The sequence below is a fragment of the Syngnathus leptorhynchus genome, chromosome 1 (assembly GCF_054491065.1).
Source record: "Syngnathus leptorhynchus isolate UIUO chromosome 1, UIUO_Slep, whole genome shotgun sequence".
In the NCBI taxonomy this organism is placed as follows: domain Eukaryota; kingdom Metazoa; phylum Chordata; class Actinopteri; order Syngnathiformes; family Syngnathidae; genus Syngnathus; species Syngnathus leptorhynchus.
The window spans coordinates 7,163,570-7,182,304 of NC_141195.1; the positions used below are offsets into that span (position 1 = coordinate 7,163,570).

An 18,735-nucleotide genomic window follows, 5' to 3' on the forward strand; every position below is an offset into this window, starting at 1 on the left:
TAGAGTCTAACAAAGCAACCATATGAGTCACATCAAACTGGTGTCTGGAAACCAAACCCTGATTTTTAATGCTTTATGCATAGTTTGAAAAGGTTTACATTTTGCTAAAACATGAATGTAACTTGACTTGTTAGTTCAAATATAACACTTTGCTGATACTTTGCAGAGAACATGAATGAAATAGCATGAGGCCCTTGACTCATGCTATTTTATGTTACTCTAATTCATTTCCATTTCAATCGGCTTTTTAAATAATTATTTTGAAAAAAAAAATCGAATAGGAGAAGCATGCAAAGAATTAGGTGTTCTTTTACAGTATACCACAATAGTGAAATTACAGTCTTGGTTAAATCTACATTTTTTAAGTAGCTTGGCTAACACGGCAAACCTGTTCTGTTTATAGGCATCCCCACATCAAATATTGTCCCATCATTAACCACTATGATTTAAATATCCACAACTGACATCCCCTAAGTACGTATATATAAAAAAGAAAAGCTTGCATTCACTCACGGGGCAATCTGGGTGGGGTCATCTAATCAACTCCCTCCTCCTTCCACATCCTAGGGTCATCATGCCTGGAGAGCTTGGGTCACACACCACATTCTTATCCACCAAGAAATGTTGCAGCTCTCAACTTCACTTCCACGATTTTAAAAATTGTCTGCACCAAAATGGAAGCTATTTGGAACGAGTTCCTATCAGTTATCCCTTCTTTTGCAGTGTCACCATGACAAAACCTCCTGTCCCAGTATCATCGCGCTCGATTTTATTCACTCTAATGTGATGACAAGTTTTAATGAGCAATGTGCGTTTTCCCAGAAGGGGTCTCGGTGACCATTTGATTGAAGGAGAGACAAGCTTCTACATGAGGTCCTCCTCCTCCCCACCCTCATCATCCTGTTGACTCAGCCATCGATCACCACTCCTGCATCCAGTTCCTCTTCTGTTTCCTGCTTTTCTCCTCCAGTGTGACACATCTACGCAGAAAGGCCTCGCTGTGACCCCCAAGTCCCTGGAAGGCAAACATGGAAATGTATTTACATTCCTCGTTGACCTTGTGGCCGGAGCGGCGGCCATGTGAAGTTGTTACATGAAACCGGGAGACAAACCTGTGCAAGTGTCCCACTGTGGCCACGCTCTGCATTTGCGGGAGGTGTGCGGAAAGAGTTGCTGTTGAAAAATGCGGAAAAATCTGATTATACCCACCATCCTGTTATGTTTTCTTATTAATCATTTCCTTACTGAAAATGACCCCTCTGCTTTGTTGAAATGGATTTATGCATTAGGTTTGGTTTCATGTAGGGGGAAATTAAATAGGAAAATATGCATTGATGTAAACAGTATCCTTAAAACTAGGGCTGTCACGATTGACTATTTTTAGATTCATTATATATTGTATATTGTGTTTTCTCATTAAAGGGTATTAGAATGTTTGTTTGCCATTGTTTAGTGAAAAAAAAATCTCAACGACAATTTCGCAATATCACTGACCAATGTTGTGCTCATCAACCCTATTTGAAATTGATTCCGTTATTGGCTCTGTCGTTATTTTCCAAAGTCAAAACACATTTGCGAATGTCTTATTTTGATCAGCAGCCTGCTTTCACGAAGGACTGCAAAAATCAAATAATAATAATTGTTGAAAGTCTGAAATCAGATGATCTTGACAACTTTAAATTAAACAATGGCTAGAAACATTTACTAAATAAAATAGTTGATTAAATTGATAATTGGTTGTTGATCAATCAAACCTCTAATTCAAACTTTTTACCCTTTCCCAACCCAAAACGACTTATTGAGGACAAAAAAATGACAATTTTCAAGTCGACTAGTCATGTGGGTCTTAAATTTCGGGATATTTGCAAAAGTAATGACAGAACCATCAAGTTGCTTGGAGATATTCGTATAGCCTGAACCTAAGCATGATAGTATATGATTTTCTTTCTAATCTCCCGAGACAACTCTCTCCTTCGTTGGTTCACGTTTGGTGTGCTTCAAGGCGTTCCGATAATCACAAGAGAAATACAACACAATAAATCAGCGCGGTACTTTCATTCCAACTTCTTCAATACGGGAGGGAGAAAAAAAGTATCCACAAACACCCTCTTTTATTGACTCAGAAACATGTTTTTAAAACACAGAGAGCAACACCCAAAATGTCTTTTCTCCATCCTCAGAGACGTCCCTTCCCTTCTTAAGGGAGACAATGCTGTGCATAAAACATCCAGTCTGACCAAAGGACACAAATGATTGCATCAAATCGTTTTGGAGTGCTTTGTACATAAATTGGTTCCAATTGGTTAGAGGTTGCACACGTTGAAGTGATTCATGCTCAAAGATAAAATGGTTATAAAGTGATGACGAATGCAGATGTTATAAATCCCTTCCACTGATTTCGTCACAAGCCGTATTGATGTATTGACGCTGACGTGCAGAAGATCAGAACAAAGCAAGACAAATTAAAATGGAAGATTTGTTACAAATTTGTCAATCTAGGTATATTTGAGCTGTGGTTTGCAGCTGTAAATCTTCTCTTGCGTGCTTATTCTCGACAGTCGTCTAAAATAAACGAATGAACACGAGATGGCGATGTCAGGCCAGACTTTTGAAACTCCCTACCTCTTGGGTCAATGGAAAATTTCTACGTGACACAACTCTGCCCTCTTGTGGTGAGAAAAAAAAAACAATCAGTGGAAAAAGGATGAAATCAAACCGTGAACGGAAATACAAAGTCCAAATATTGTTGAGATGACATGAACACCAAAAAACAATAACAAGCAGTACATGGTGAAATAAATTAATAATAATCAATGTAAATCCAACAAAGCGATAAAAACTCTGATTTAAAAATCACACACATTTTTTTCACAATTTAAGAAATTAAAATCTTGAGCAAGTGGATAGAAAGTGTTTCATGAAAACATTAATAAATATCAAATGCGATCACATATTTTGTGCATGTGTTAAATCATTCAGCCTTACGAAAAGCACGTTTAACATTTGAATTCGGTCTCTGCTGGCTCATACTTGAGCAATAAATTGAATAAACATTGTTGGCAGATTACACCTTCACTTGGGAACCAGCCCACGGGATTGTGGGTAAATTGGAGATGTAAGATTGTGAGGACTGCAAGAAGCAGTGCGAGTGCTCGACTGCTTTCTTGATCTTGGTCGACTGAAAGTCATGAGAAACAGTGAAATGAATTCATTAGCATAGCCATGCTAGTATGCAAATCAAATGGCAAAGTGTGTTTCTTTGACCTACCCAGACTTTGGTTTCCTGATGCTTCCACTTGTACTGGCGACAGGTGAAAGGCTACTATCAAACCCCGATGCATCCACCTCTAGATCCTCCTCATCCTTCAGAGCATCCTTCAAAGCTGCCACCACCTTTGGGGCGATTACTGGCTGCTGGTAGTTTTTGGTGGTCCGAGACGGGAGATCCATTTCGAGCAAGAGGATGTTTTCAGCCTGACAATGTGACAAAAGCAGGTACATGAGGGAGAATTTCCAACACCGAGTTTGAGTCACGTTGAAAAAAAAATAAGGATTGAAAGAGGTGTGTAAAGTACAGTTACTTTGTATCTCATATCGAGGCTGAGCATCATGACCATGCGGGCATGGTGACTCAGAGGTCTTCTGAATCCAATGGCAGACTGAGGCCTGTTCATCATCCGAGGATCACTGAGCACAAATGTGTAGCTATCAGCTAAACAGTTGATATAGTGAAGACTGTGTATTGCATCATGGGATTTACTGCTCAATGCGTGTGATGGGCTTCATCTTCCAGTATTCATCCTCTTCGTCAAAATAAGCTCTGGTGATGATTTTCTTCTTGTCTTCCGGTGGAATAAAATTATCAATCATCTGAGACCTAAAAGAAGAAAACATCAGCATTATGCAACGTCACGAGTCCAAGTATGCATGAGGAAGAACATAATTGGTCCAAACTTGAGTTTTAGGTCCCGGGTGAGTTCATTTTGGGTCTGTTCTAGCTGCTGGCGCGCACTGATGTGCGCCTCCTGGATGTCGTGGATTTCTGCCTTTACAGCCTCCAGTTTGGCAAACAACTGAAGGGCAAGATCGAACGCAGGACTCCTCAATTGCGCAGATTTCACAAACGAGAAAGTAGAACTATATAGTAAGTTAATGTACCTTTTTCACTTTCTTGGTTTTAATGTCAACTTCCTGCTGAAGAGAAGAGTAGGTCTCCTTTAGTTCCAGATTCTCCTCATCTCGACTTTCCACCTGCTGACGCATCTCTCGCTCTCTCGATTTCTAGAAAAACAAAAGGGTTGTTTCTCTCGATAAGAGGAGATGCTCCTGCACACGTCCACCGAAAACATCTGGACTGGACTGAGAAGATGCAAGATCGGAAGAATTGAATTTTTAACTCGTGAGGTCGTCATACCTACCTGTTCATCAATTTCTCGTCTTTTCAACTCCAGCATCCTCTGCTGCTCGTTTGTATGATCCACAATGTTCTTCCCCCCAACAAGTAGTTTACTCTCCATTGTCTGGGAGGCAAAAAACAGGTGTCCTTTACTTACATATGAAATTCATAACTGGCATCAAATACACTCTTTACAACATATGATTTCATTCAAGTGAAAGAAACATGGCATTCTGATGAATGTTGATTTTGTGCAATATGAATTAAGCATCAAAATCCACCCGTTTTAATCAATCTCAGGGGGCGACCATTTTGTCACATTCTGTCAACTGAAATTGACATCACGTGAGCTTGCCCAGGTAACGACCAATCACGGCTCAAGTTGTGAAGGTCACATGACCAAACTCAGAAAAGAGCTGATCTGTTAATATTACCTTAATTTTGATTGCCAGAAGCTCTCCCTCCTTCTGCTCCCTTTTCAGGTCAGCCATTTTCTTCTCTTTCTCTTGAAGAAGTTGAGCTTTCTCCTCTGCCACCAGGCTGTGATCCTCCATGATGGCTTTTCTCTCTCTCTCCAGCATTTCCTGCTGCTCCCGCCAATAATCCCTTTTGTTCTCCTCGTCGTCTTCGTCGTCATCATCTGCATTCTGCCCTTCCAGATCCTCACTAGCCCTCCTCTTTCTCCTCCTGCTTTTTCTTCCAATACGCATCGCCAGTTGTGCCTTCAATCTTGCAATCTCCTCCTGAAATTTCCTGAGCTGGGCATCTTTAGGGTCCTCATTGATGCACGGTGTGTTCTTGATGTTCTTTGCTCTGCTGGAGTAGTGCAGTGTGGTTAAAGTCTCTTCCACGTTGTAAGACGCCGGGCCAATGTTGGCGACCATGACAGTGCGAGCGTTACCTCCGAGAGAATCCTGCAAAAGTCGGGTGAGTTTAGAATCTCTGTAAGGGATGTGGCTGCTCTTACCGTCCACCAGAGCCGATATGACATTCCCTAAAGCAGAAAGTGACAGGTTGATTTTCGTAGCTTCTTTCAGCCGCTCCCCCTGAGCCCCGGTCTTGGTCTGCCTTTCGCTCCCGGCTAAATCCACCAGATTGAGTTTGCCAACTCGGATGTGGTTCTCCCCATCCGGCCCCAGTTCACTGCATTCTACAGTGATAACAAAGATGGCGTGAGAACGGGAGCTGTATTCGTTCATGTTGGTCGAGCCCACTGAGCGATTCTGATTGCCCACGTTCATAATATTTTCAATCTCCTCTTTACTCCTGGTGACAAAGGAGGACAGATTTTTCACATAAACACCCATGTCCGGCCTCTCCCTCAGCTCAAGTTGCCGCGATTGGTCTTTGGAAAGTAAATCTCTGATCTCTTCTTGATAAATCTCCAGATATGATGCTCGCACCAGGTACTGCTGATTCTGGGATCTTGAAATGTGAGTGAAGATGTGGTCAAATGAGTTGGGGATAACTCCTCTCCTTTCTGGATCATTTCTTGTACCTTCCATGGTGTATGTTTTCCCTGTGCCCGTTTGTCCATAAGCAAAGATGGTTCCGTTAAATCCTTGTAGAACGGAATCCACGAGCGGCCTAAAGCTCTCATTGTAGAGTTCGATTTGCTTTGACTTCCAGTTGTAGACCGAATCAAACGTAAAGACTTTTGAGGACTTGCAAGAAGAAGATTCTCTCGGGTTCTTGACAATAATTTGTCTCAATTTGACATCAACTGAGACCACACTGTCAAACGTGGCCGCCCGTTCTTTCTCATTCATAGGACGACAACGCACCACTACTTTTATCGACTCCGAGTTAGTGGACATTTTGAACGGAGGGGGTGGTCAACACGTGCAGGTTAGCAAGCTGTATCATATGCCCTGCTAGTGAAATCTCTCCAGCCAAAAGCACAGATCAGAACCTGCTGAAGAAACAAAGAAAACATGTCATATGTAAAAACTGTTATTAGCAACAGTCAAGCTAAAATAATAATAATAATAATAATAATAATAATAATAATAATAATAATAAGAAGAAAACAGCAAAGGTGGTCTTGGTGTCACTACAATCAACAAATTGCTCACATAAATCCATTTTGTCCGAATTTTATATTTTGCCTTTTATAACCGTAAAGGTCATGGTGTTAAATGGAGCAATTCCAAGCGACCTCAACATATAAAATGTACTCTATGCTTTTAGCACTTGGGACCAACTACTTGGACTTTTTCTATTGCTCCCAGAGTACACTTTGGAAAATTTCAGGCCTATAAATATAATTTTTATGAGAGATTTTTTCAGTAGATGGGTCACACGGTACATGCACACACAAACGATGCATGCACACTATCATGCGTTGAGCTTTACAACGCACTAATGAATAATTTGGCTAACACAAGATTTGAAACTTACCTGAACGTGGAGGTAAACTTGTACTGCTTTTAGTTTGTATTTGCGTGTCATTGTTTATTATTCGCACGAAATTTGAAAAGTCACCGGCAATAAACCTTCCCAACAAGGTTTACGTTGTCCGCAATCTATCACGTGACCCCATAGGTATTTGGCCATTCATTTGACGAAACCAGTCAACCGTGTCAAATGTTATCGCGGGCGTTTCTGACGTTCGGCTTTCTTTCTAAAAAAACGTCAGTTCATCAGCGTTGTTACTTGTTACTATAGCAACGCCGACGGGAGGGGGGGGGGGGTATTCGACTCTTAGTTACATTTTTATAAGATGATTCACTCATCACTTCCGGTTCGAATCCCTAATTTCAGGAACGATAGATAAGAGAGATGGTTTTTTTTCTTATGGGAATAAAGTAGGTGCCCGTTTGCATAAAGTTTTTATTCAAGTTCAAGTTTATTTCTATAGCCCTAAATCACAAGCAGTCTCAAAGGGCTTCACATAGACAAACAATTGACAATTATTCTCAAAGCATCCCCTGATCTTGAGCTCCCAAAAGGGCAAGGAAAAATAAAAAAATAAAAACTCCCAGGGAAAAAATGAGAAGGGACCACAGATGGAAGGATCCCCCTTTCAGGATCACCAGGCCGCAATGGATGCAAAGAGGGCACATAAAATATGTAATATGGAAATCAAAAAGTGGATGTCCAGGCTAAAGCGAAGATTATTTTATTACCCCCAACAAGTGATTGGAACACTAATATTTTAGCATCAACACAACTATCAGGAACTATAGTTCTATAAGGAAACTACGTATAGTCTCTTTCAATAAAAAGCTTCTACTTGCCACTTATTGTCATTTCATCAATTTAGTAGTTGTAGTAGTTCTAGTTCATAGTTATGTAATTATGATTCAACTTAGAGCAGCTCCTACACACTAGTTTGTTTTGAACAATAGAAAAAGTATGGATGGATGGATGGATGGATGGATGGATGGATGGATGGATGGATGGATGGATGGATGGATGGATGGATGGATGGATGGATGGATGGATGGATGGAAGAGAGGAAGGAAAAGTACAAACTGTAGAGCCGTGGCTCTGCCATTGATTGCTTTTCCTTAATCGCTTGAGGAATGCGTTTGGTGCACGTCATTTTCCGGGAAAATAAACGCGAGTCTATCTAATCTGAGTAATGTACGTATTTTACAGCAATACACTGTATAACTAATATTTGTCATATTCAGTGTGAATTCAGATTTGTTTTTGTAATTTAAATTCGTCATCCAAGTATAATTTCCCTCTAAAATGGACTATACATCCTGTTGTTCACTAAATACACGTATTACTAGTCAAAAATTAGGTTTATTCGCGTTGCTTATGTTATGGTTTGCCTGTTATAGATAAACCATCTGATAGTCATATGCCGAGCCACGGTTGCCAGATAATAGAGAAAGATGCTTTTAAAGAATCGTTGTCAGCATTCACAAACTACCAAAAATAAGAATGCATTTTCAGATAATCAGATGCATGAAGTATATTTAATTCTTTTTAAACTCAGACCGTCACTTTTAACTGTGTAAACTGCCTTTCACGTTCACTCGGTTGGGGGATGTGGCAGTCGGATGTGGCAACTCAGACCCGGACCATTGTGGCAATGAGCCAGTGGCTAACAGTGTCGGATTAGCTAAAGAACGAAGCTGCATTTTTTTTTTTACGTAACTTTTTTTAATTAAATAACTTTGGGAAGGGTATGTATTTAATGCAGAGGTTCTAAATGTTTCAAATTCGTTTGGTGATATGGTGACTGTATCCGATTATTCGGTTCTGCAGCAAGGAAAAAGCAGCGATAAGACTTGTAGCCTTGGTTACCTGTGTGTTTGCTGCTGCTTGGTCGATTTTGTCGTCTCATGGTGGGGCTGTAGTTTATTTTACCTTGCGTCTGTTCGTCGATCCGGCACGTTAAGGGATTGTTACTAACTTTAATATGATGCCGTACAGTGCGATCCAATTGCATGCCGTGCTAGTAGAAACAACATATACGGATCAATGACGGTAGCAAGTTGTTACCGTTAAATGATCTCGTTTTATGAAGATGCCCGTAATTTAACTAACTATCAGTGCTTTGTTTAAATGCGGCTGTCACCAGATTTATCAAAGTCATTGCATGCAACGTTGCAGCACTTTGCAATCGATTGAAACTGAACCACAACCAAAATATACCCTGTTAATGACAATGTTGATTGCTGGCTACCATGTCAGCACATATTGCAGCATTGGCCGTCATTAACAGCTGTTGTTGTTTTTGCCAACAGGTTCTGATGTCGATGGTTGTTTTGGTAGGATTTCCCTGACACCCTGCTTGAAAAACAGAAGGAACTGTGTATCAAACTGAGTGTGTAATCCTCTGGTCCACATCATGTCCAAAAGCAAGAGTTCGGAGTCAGTGAAAGTAGTGGTCCGTTGTCGCCCTATGAATGAGAAAGAACTGGCAGCCACATATGAGTGTGTGGTGTCTGTTGATGTCAAGTTTGGTCAAATCATTGTCCGGAACCCCAGGGAAGCTTCTGCTGGTGAACTGCCCAAAGTTTTCACATTTGATTCAGTCTATGACTGCAATTCAAAGCAACTCGATTTATATGATGAAACCTTTAGGCCCCTTGTGGATTCCGTTCTCCAAGGATTTAACGGAACCATCTTTGCTTATGGACAAACGGGCACAGGGAAAACGTATACCATGGAGGGTGTAAGAAATGACCCAGAAAGGAGAGGAGTTATCCCCAACTCATTTGACCACATCTTCACTCACATTTCAAGATCTCAGAATCAGCAGTACCTGGTGCGAGCATCATATCTGGAGATCTATCAAGAGGAAATCAGAGATTTACTCTCCAAGGACCAAGCTCGACGTTTGGAGTTGAGAGAGAGGCCGGACACTGGCGTTTATGTTAAGGACCTGTCATCATTTGTCACCAAGAGTGTGCGGGAAATTGAAAATGTCATGAACGTGGGCAATCAGAATCGCTCAGTGGGCTCGACCAACATGAACGAACACAGCTCCCGTTCTCACGCCATCTTTGTCATCACTGTAGAATGCAGTGAACTGGGGCCGGATGGGGAGAACCACATCCGAGTTGGCAAACTCAATCTGGTGGATCTAGCCGGTAGCGAAAGGCAGACCAAGACCGGGGCTCAGGGGGAGCGGCTGAAAGAAGCTACGAAAATCAACCTGTCACTTTCTGCTTTAGGGAATGTCATATCGGCTCTGGTGGACGGTAGGAGCAGTCACATCCCTTACAGAGATTCCAAACTCACCCGACTTTTGCAGGACTCTCTCGGCGGTAACGCTCGCACTGTCATGGTCGCCAACATTGGCCCGGCGTCTTACAACGTGGAAGAGACTTTAACCACACTACGCTACTCAAACAGGGCAAAGAACATCAAGAATAAGCCCCGTGTCAATGAGGACCCCAAAGATGCTTTGCTCAGAAAGTTTCAAGAGGAGATTGCAAAACTGAAGGCGCAACTCGAGAGGCGTACAGGAAAGAAAAACAAGAGGAGGCATAAGAGGAGGGGCGATTGTAGCAGCGGCGACGGTCACGAAGAAGCCAGCGAAGAGGAGGACGAAGTGGACGACAACAAAGTTGATTATTGGCGGGAGCAGCAGGAGAAGCTGGAGAGGGAGAGGAAAGCCATCATGGAGGATCACAGCCTGGTGGCTGAAGAGAAAGCTCAACTCCTGAAGGAGAAGCAGAAGAAAATGGAAGACCTTAAGAAAGAGCAGGAAGCAGGAGACATGTTGTCAGCCAAAGTTCGGGTAAGCGGACATGGACTCATTCAAACCATTCTCTGGTGTAATGAGGCGTTGCAGTTGATTTCATATTTCATATCCCCCCCCTTTTCTACTTCTTCCAGGCCATGGAAAGTAAACTTTTAGTGGGAGGGAAGAACATTGTAGATCATACCAATGAGCAGCAGAAGATGCTGGAGCTGAAAAGACGGGAAATTGCTGAACAAGTAAGAACAATAAATTGGACCTTCTTATCTGCTTCCAACAAGGACCATGTGAGGTCTCCATAGAAGCTTAAGCCACCTATGTCATGTCTGCATATTCTTTTTTATGCTGAATTGAATATGTGGAATCTGGAATACGCTTCTGTCTGGGTGGGCTGATTCTCTTTCTGTTTCTAGAAACGGAAAGAGCGAGAGATGCAACAACAAATGGAGTGTCGAGACGAGGAAACTCTGGAGCTGAAGGAGACGTACAGTTCTTTGCAACAGGAAGTCGACATTAAAACCAAGAAACTGAAAAAGGTAGCCACTGCAGCGTTGAGTCCAAGAATGATTCAGGCCAACCTTTCACGGCTTCTTTGTTTTTCTCTCCAGTTGTTTGCCAAACTGCAGGCAGTGAAGGCAGAAATCCACGACATCCAGGAAGCGCACATCAATGAGCGCCAGGAGCTGGAACAGACCCAGAATGAGCTCACCAGAGACCTTAAACTCAAGTATGAAGTCTGCGCTTGTCCATGCAACTTCTACTTTCTCGTTGTCTTGATCTATTCTTTGCGTTGTAGGCATCTGATCATTGAGAATTTCATTCCATTCGAAGAGAAGAACAAAATAGTCAACAGGGCTTTCTTCGACGACGAGGATGAATACTGGAAGATGAGGCCCATCACACATATTGAGGAGTGAGTTATCGCATTAGATACCATGCACACGTTAACAACACGTCCACTTGAATAAAGAAAATGTAATTATGTACAAGCCAATATGTGTTTCGTCTCACTGTATGTTTGTTTGTTTGTTTTCAGTGAACATCAGATGATGAGCAGGCCGCAGTCCGCTATTGGTTTCCGAAGGCCTCTCAGTAACCATGCTCGGATGGCCATGAAGGATAGCCCTGACGTGAGATATAAAGTAAGTTGTTCATTTCAATAAGAATATTTGCTTCAAAGCACGCGTATATTTGGGGACGAGCCTTGTAAGCCAGATTTCTCAAATTGTGTCATGGTTGGCGCCAAACATGTTCCCGGTTTGTTTTTGTCACATCCGCCAGGCTGAGAACATCCTTCTCCTGGGCATGGAAATGCCATCGCGGACCACCAAAGATTATCAGCGGCCGGTTATCGGCCCAAAAGTAGCGGCGGCCCTGGAAGACGCGCTGAAGAATGAGGCCGATCTTCAGGTGGATGCCTCCAGCTTTGCACCTCCCGCCAGTGCCAGTGGAAGTCTCAGGAAACCAAAATCGGCGTAAGTTGCACAAACAAACAACACTTCATTCATTCAAATGTCTTCATGTCGAGATTGATCAAATTGGTTTCTTGTCATTCAGTCGACCAAAAACAGGCAAGCAATCAAACACTTGGACTTCTTCATTCAGTGTTCACAATCCACCCTCTCCGATTTACCCACAATCCCGTGGGCTGGTGCCCAAGTGAAAGCTGCGGCCTGCTACCAACCTCTGCTGTGCACCTTCGCTAGCTCAAAGAAGAAATGCTTTTTATCCTGCCCAAGGCAACACTATTGTGGAATCTGCAAAAGACACAAGAAAGTATAAACATTCATGCTGCTTTGTAGGGGGAAACAAAAGAATTGTAACCACTATTTGCTACTATCAGATGCTTTTTAATCTTTAACTATATTTAAAGAACGTTCATCACAACACAAGGACTCGTGCCACGGTGTGCAACAGTCTACTGAACCTGGCCAACAATGTTCTTGAAAGTTCTTAATGTAAAGAAAAAAAAAAAGAAAAGCAATTTGTCCCAAGAGTTCAAATATCCCTTGCATTCCACAGAATAATGAATCGAGGTGAGGCCAGTTGTGTTCCACGCAGTTAGTCATGCGCTTATGGGTGACGTCCAGCCCAAAGAGCCCACTTGGGTCAGCCATCCCGGTTGGCACGAAGGTGGTCTCTATGCAAGTGATGAATGTCAAAGTGAAAGCAAAGAGGGACGTACAATAGATATTGCAACTGAAAGCTTCCCAGCTCGACATTGTTCCAAATGACCGATGATGAAAAATGCACTTTTTACAGTGGACACACTAATTGGTCAGCAAGCTGTGATTGCATGTCAACATGGACTTTGTGTTCACACACTTTTTTGTGGAATTTTCAGACACAAAATGGACACTTGTCTCACTCACCCACTGACAAGTGCCATTGTAATGAGAGAAATATTCAATGAACCTGTCTGAGGTTAATTGAATATAGCATGTTCCTAAAATTATGTTTTTGCGAAATATAAATACTAGCATTCATCATGTTACATATTTGAAAGTTAAAACAAACACTATTGAGCTAAGTTTGAATGATAATTTTGTTTATGCTTGTCAGAAGCAAAACATTGGGGAGACTGCTGTTCCCTGTTTGCTAAGTTAAGCATTTCCCTCTTTCATATTCCTCCAGACATTCCAACAGGTTAAGAGTAAGAGGCGGAATTGTAATTGATTGTCGTGTAGTTGATGTATAAATGTGAAGAGGATGTAATCATTTTTCCAGGTTAGCTTGCTGCAAGTTTTCACTTGTCACTTTACTAATACTGTATACAAAGGTTACCCGATGACAATTTTTTGTATTGTTCACAATGTTGGCAATGAAAATAAGTCATAAAAATGAATAGTGAACACAATGAATACTCATCACTGCTTTCAAGAATTCTTTTTATGATACTTGTGTTGCGTAGAACTCTCACAGATGTCAGATTTAGTCCGTTTATAAAAATGAGTATCAATTGAAAACTGGAGTTTTGGCACCTTTTGACTTCTTTGTAAGGTTGTGACGATACCAGAATTTCAGTAGTTGGTGATTTTCCATGATTCTCAATACTGATTCGGTACTACGGTAACAAAACAGAATCCACTTACTTTTAAAATCACTCAACCTTCACTATATGCCCAAACGTAATTTTGCATATTTGAGCCTTTGTCTGCGCACTTTGTCTATGTGTTTGACATTACATACGTTTGGTAACCGTATCGCGTCATAATGACGGACATTTCTATTTAAAGAATTTATTTCCAGAACAGTTGCTGCTGACTCCCAATAATGGAACTATTTACTTTAGTCGAATCCACTTTATTACAGCAGTCAATAATACAGCTCAATTTACAAAAACCAACAACCCATTTATTCACACCATTCCTGGTGCATTATACAAAAATGATCAGATACATTCAGCAGCAAATCAAAACTGCACATCGATCAAACGAGATGGGACTGATGAGTCTACACCAGGGATCACCAACATCTTGCCCACAAAAACCGGGCAGCCCCCAAGCACCAAGGTAGCCAGGGGGCCTCTTGTAAAAATGGCTCACCAGTGATGGGACATTATGACTTCCTAGGAATGCCGCAGAGATGATTCATAGAAATAGTGTGGCGAGTTGATCTTCAAATCATCATTGATGATTAGTATGACAACATATTTAAGATCATATGAGCACATTTGTTAATTGTAAAAATTTGTTTCAAAATGGCGGCCCAAGAAGTAGCTCTCAGTTGGTGACCCCGGTCTACCAATTAGCGAGGGCTAGATGATGTCAGGCATGCTCTCCTGCCGTCTGCAGGGGGGGTAGGTGGGGAATTGTCTTCAAGTCTCTGCTGCCTGGTTGCTCACTTGTTTCTGTAGTACAAGAGGAACCTCTTCAAAGGCTCAGGCAGCGGAAGGCTGAGGATCCTCTCTCGCAACACGTTGACAGCAGGCTGAACTCGGAGAAGCTCTCCGGTCTCCCTCTCCTCCTCCTCCTCTTCCTCCTGCTCCTCTTCAACCTCTTCCTCCACCATCTCCTCTTCTTCCATCAATCCTCGAGCTGCCCTCCTGCTCCCCCTGGTCTCTCGCCTGACCTCCCTCCGGCCCGCCTCCTCGTCCTCCGTTCTCCCTCCCTGGTTATTGTTACTGTCCAAAGAAGCAGGGCTCATAGCGCTGCCGACCACCTGACGGGTGGCCAGGACGAGGGGATTGCAGCGACGCCGGTGCACGCGGCGGCGTTTGAAGCGGGGGCCGTATTTGTGGAGCCCGGCCACGGCCAGGCCCCTGCCCACGCTGAACGAGGAGCCGCGGGTGCGAGATTGGCATTCTCCTGCGTCACTGGTCGCTCGCAACGTATGGCGGATGCAGAAACGGGCCAGCTCCTGTAATGTCCGTACCTCGTACTTTGCTGCAAAATTGAAACAAGAGTAAAAGGAGACGGTCAAGTTAAGACAACTCATTTTAACCGATTGTATGACATGTTACTGACCACACCTGATCATAATATTTTTTTTTTTCATCGTTAATTTAAAAAACAATGCTGTTTCCTGATTTAAATAAGATGATTTTGTTAGGCCCCCAAAATTTGCTGTGAGATATTCTGACATTTATACAAGTGAAATGTGAAACAAAAAGGGGGGAAACAAAAGGAAGAAAGTCACGTTGGGCTTCTCAACAACTAGTGAGGGCAATTGAAATTGTTCTATTGATAACCAGATCACGTGACTTACGCAGTGGGACAGTCTTGGGTTTGCCATTCACGTTGTGAATGGGCTGGATGAGAGGAGCAAAGGACACAGAAATGATCTTTTTGGTCTCCCAGCTGTTCGGTCCTGTGCGGGTGATTTTGGTCAGCTGCAAAAAGAAGGAATTCATCACGTGTTTGTGTGTGTGGGACCTTGTATATTCACACACATGACGGGGGTCTCCATTCATAAGGTCAACATCCACACACTAACCTTTTCCTCAAGTGGCATGACCAGGATGCCCCCAACCTTAATTAGGTTCTTCACATATTTCTCGTGATCCTTCTGCACCCCGGCCCCACAGTAAACTCTGTCGTACTGACGGCTCTCCGGAGAGATCTCCAGACAGTTGCCCACCACAAAAGATGGCTCGCAGAACTCAAATCTGTTTCGAGGCAGAGCAAGGGTAAATGGCAACCTTTCACACTTGAGTAGGGATTTAGCCAAAGCTTCGTGCTATTCAGATTCACAATCCGAGTCCCGTGCCATGGCAATTGATTTGGAGTGTTTAAAGTCTAGACAGTGTCATAAAACTATTTTAATACTCACTTGTCAAAACTGTCACTGGTTTTGATGAAGGAATCGAGCTTCTGGTAGGCGTACTCGATGACATCAGCATGCAACTCTATCCCATGATTCACTCCAAATGGTCCTGGGACAATTCACACACATAATATGTACTGTATAAACTAAAAGAGCAAAAAATGGATACATTCTCTCATCCATGGTAAGACCGTTTGGATATCGAAAATATTGTGTAAAGACAGTTTATTTGTCTCCAAAAATGTTGCACATAGCTCAAAATGTTCATGAAACAAACGTTTATAATTCCAGGCTCTAAGTTGTTGCTTCTTTCCAAAAGGCTGCCTAATTTACACAACAATAACGGATGAAGCTTCATTCAGATGTGGCAAATATAGTCAATCAACCTACCCAGTATGAGGCCCACCATAGTACTGAGATAGCCCGTCCCACTGCCAAGATTTAGGAAAGAGACGCGAGGGTGGAGGTCCAAAGCCTCCATCACCTCAGAGTAGATACATGGAGCTGACAGGTGAATGTTCCCATGCCGCCAAGCCAAATCCTAAATTTCAACAAAAATTAAGCAAGTCAACTTTCTTGTAACGACAAATATGTCAATCTAGCAGTCCCTGGTCACAAAACGTAAACACTTAATTCAAATTAGTAACTCATATAGTACGATAATGTTCCGAATGGACTCTCCTGTACTCAATTTTCAGTCTTCTGGTGACTTCTGTCATGTTTACATGACTTACTTCACTTGATTTTTGTTTGCTTGCTTTTGCAGAGTTTCAACTTTGCTCACCTTGTAGGCGTTCTCCCTGTACTCATCGAGGTAATAGTCGGCGCGGTCAACGGCACGAAAAGCCCGCTCCACCAAGTCTGAGCGGATGTAGTAGGCCTCTTTCAGATTGTCAATCAAGTCATCATTGTCCTCACCGGCACTCACAGCTCCACCCATGATGCCTAAAGGTGACGCAAATCATGCAGTAGGAATTAGTCAAGTTTATTTGTATAGCCCGAAATCACAAGCGGTCTCAAAGGGCTTCACATAGACGATCAATTGACAATTAGATTTGGAGGTTTTTACAGAGGTGCTTGCATTTTGTTACCCATGTGAAGCATCAGTAAAATATTTGAAAGAGCTTTCTCAAAAGAAATGGGGGTGTGTAGGTTTTTTAAAAGCATTTGCACTTAGACTTCACTTCTGACGCCAATTTATTTCATTTGCATGCAACATAACAAACAGCTCATCGCAGCTTCACCATGTAAGCTTTGAAATCTGGGCTCCACTAACTGACTCTACCCAGCCATGTTCTTACCTAAAATTCATATTACACGTTTATTACAGGTTTTGAGGTTGAAATTCTGGTTTTGGCAGAAGTGCGGGTAGGTGTGAATGAATGCAAGCCTTTATGCTACCGAGCGGTGTTAAAAACAACAGCAGCGCTCCGGAACAAACAAGACCAAAAGATCACAGGCTGACTGCAAAGTCATAAAACACAAAAAGGAATTTGAATAGACCCATTTGGTTGCGTATATGGATGCAGACGCGAAGTGCGATACCGCCATTAGCGTGTATAAAATCTAGCGTCGGTGGAATGGAAAGAGGGGGGCCACGGCGCGGCGCTGTGACCGAATCGTCTCGCGGTATCACATAAAGTCAGTAGGCTACTAGAAGATCTACTTCCCTGCAAAGTTCTTTAATTAGAACAGTAAATTGTCGATTGAGTAAAATAGCTTGCAGGTTCATTTCTAGAAAGACTTGTTAAAATCGCAATGCATACGTTTACGCGAGCTTCCATTTTTTTTTGTCCTCACTTATGCACCACTTTTAACTGTAAATTTGACGCGAACTGCTTGTTTACAATCAAGATCGCCATCATCACCACCAGTAGAATGAATCATTTAGCATAACTGCATTCAGACGAGAGGGCCAAAACAAACCAACGTCGTCGTCTTCGCCAGTAGGGGGAGGGGAGAAACAATGGAGACGCAAAGAAACACATCCATTTAGCTGCTTACAAACTATGTTTGGCCATACGGACCTTAATGGGCAGCTGATGGAGCTTTTCAGCTTGTGGTCTGTTCAATTGCCAGCCTCTCGTTTGCGGATCCAGTCAAAAACACGCCACTACAGGATGTAAACATTGGGCCAGCTGACGCTTTGACGTCAGACGTAAATCAAGCGATGACGCGAATGTAGTCAGCAAGCACACGTTCACAGACTTTTGAGAGAGAGCCAAGAATTTTAGCTTCAGCGGTCTTGCAAAGTCTCACGTCATTTCTATAGTCCCACTTGTCTTCTTTTCATGGATAGGTTTGCCACATCACACTGGCGAATGCATTGCATGCATGCTCCTTGCCTTCTCTGTAAAATCCCCTTTAGAAGAAAGGCGATTGGAAATCAAGGGGTCACGTGAACGGGACACGTGATATGACTGCAACCAATCACAAACAGTACAGTAGTCACTTTTCTTTTAATGCAGTTTGAATCGAGAGACAAATTGCTCAACATTTTTGATAACAATTTTATTTTGGACAGTAGTGCCAGTCTTCAGAACCAATGTTACAAAAATGTAGTGGGAAATTTGTTGACTTTTCACTTGTTTGTGTTGGAAATATGAATGGTCAAATAATCAGTAAGCATTAACACACAGAAAGTTATAAAAGATTAAACAGTTGATTTCCTCATATAATGTAATGAGGTTGCTTTTGTTCATTCAGGGGAAGTAGCGCTGTGAGGCACTTTTGAGATTAGACTGTACGAGATAAGACAAAAAGCTCTGAGAGGTCAACATAAACTCGTCCCTTGCAAGGAAAATGTTGTCTTCTTTTGTGTAAATGAGCCACGCATGACAAACTTACTCGCTTTTCCACCAGAGGTCAGTACAGTCCAGCATGAATGCTGGAACTGTATTAAAAC

General features: G+C 42.4%; 3 protein-coding genes across 10 annotated transcripts; 1 reads left to right on the forward strand and 2 right to left on the reverse strand.

Moving 5' to 3' along the window:
* Positions 1–460: 460 nt before the first annotated feature.
* LOC147061648 (kinesin-like protein KIF3B) lies at positions 461–8,919 on the reverse strand. Of its 4 annotated transcripts, none has more exons than XM_085919285.1 (10): positions 8,660–8,919; positions 4,831–6,311; positions 4,419–4,520; positions 4,159–4,281; positions 3,955–4,073; positions 3,761–3,877; positions 3,582–3,687; positions 3,269–3,474; positions 1,113–1,173; positions 461–1,015 (listed from the first exon to the last, which is right to left on the reverse strand). In XM_085919285.1, exons 2-10 carry the CDS (start codon positions 6,211–6,213, stop codon positions 920–922), a joined length of 2,313 nt encoding a protein of 770 aa, XP_085775411.1. In that variant the 5' UTR covers positions 6,214–6,311; positions 8,660–8,919; the 3' UTR covers positions 461–919. The 4 variants fall into 4 exon arrangements, with proteins under 4 accessions (XP_085775411.1, XP_085773732.1, XP_085774577.1 ...); XM_085917606.1 differs by lacking the exon at positions 8,660–8,919 and adding an exon at positions 6,797–6,928; XM_085918451.1 differs by lacking the exon at positions 8,660–8,919 and adding an exon at positions 6,797–6,926 and having other exon boundaries at positions 4,831–6,308.
* Positions 7,936–13,422, forward strand: LOC147061649 (kinesin-like protein KIF3B). 3 transcript variants are annotated; one of them, XM_085921985.1, is made up of 9 exons: positions 7,936–7,984; positions 9,103–10,604; positions 10,703–10,804; positions 10,979–11,101; positions 11,174–11,292; positions 11,362–11,478; positions 11,602–11,707; positions 11,847–12,040; positions 12,123–13,422. In XM_085921985.1, exons 2-9 carry the CDS (start codon positions 9,207–9,209, stop codon positions 12,226–12,228), a joined length of 2,265 nt encoding a protein of 754 aa, XP_085778111.1. In that variant the 5' UTR covers positions 7,936–7,984; positions 9,103–9,206; the 3' UTR covers positions 12,229–13,422. The 3 variants fall into 3 exon arrangements, with proteins under 3 accessions (XP_085778111.1, XP_085776494.1, XP_085777302.1); XM_085920368.1 differs by lacking the exon at positions 7,936–7,984 and adding an exon at positions 8,284–8,538; XM_085921176.1 differs by lacking the exon at positions 7,936–7,984 and adding an exon at positions 8,552–8,700.
* A 425-nt stretch (positions 13,423–13,847) lies between these two features.
* Positions 13,848–18,221, reverse strand: pcmtd2b (protein-L-isoaspartate (D-aspartate) O-methyltransferase domain containing 2b). Of its 3 annotated transcripts, none has more exons than XM_085924060.1 (8): positions 18,090–18,221; positions 17,858–17,943; positions 16,615–16,775; positions 16,221–16,371; positions 15,837–15,939; positions 15,501–15,672; positions 15,273–15,396; positions 13,848–14,950 (listed from the first exon to the last, which is right to left on the reverse strand). In XM_085924060.1, exons 3-8 carry the CDS (start codon positions 16,768–16,770, stop codon positions 14,406–14,408), a joined length of 1,251 nt encoding a protein of 416 aa, XP_085780186.1. In that variant the 5' UTR covers positions 16,771–16,775; positions 17,858–17,943; positions 18,090–18,221; the 3' UTR covers positions 13,848–14,405. The 3 variants fall into 3 exon arrangements, with proteins under 3 accessions (XP_085780186.1, XP_085779321.1, XP_085781027.1); XM_085923195.1 differs by having other exon boundaries at positions 18,039–18,210; XM_085924901.1 differs by lacking the exon at positions 17,858–17,943 and having other exon boundaries at positions 18,090–18,212.
* Between the last annotated feature and the right edge of the window lie 514 nt (positions 18,222–18,735).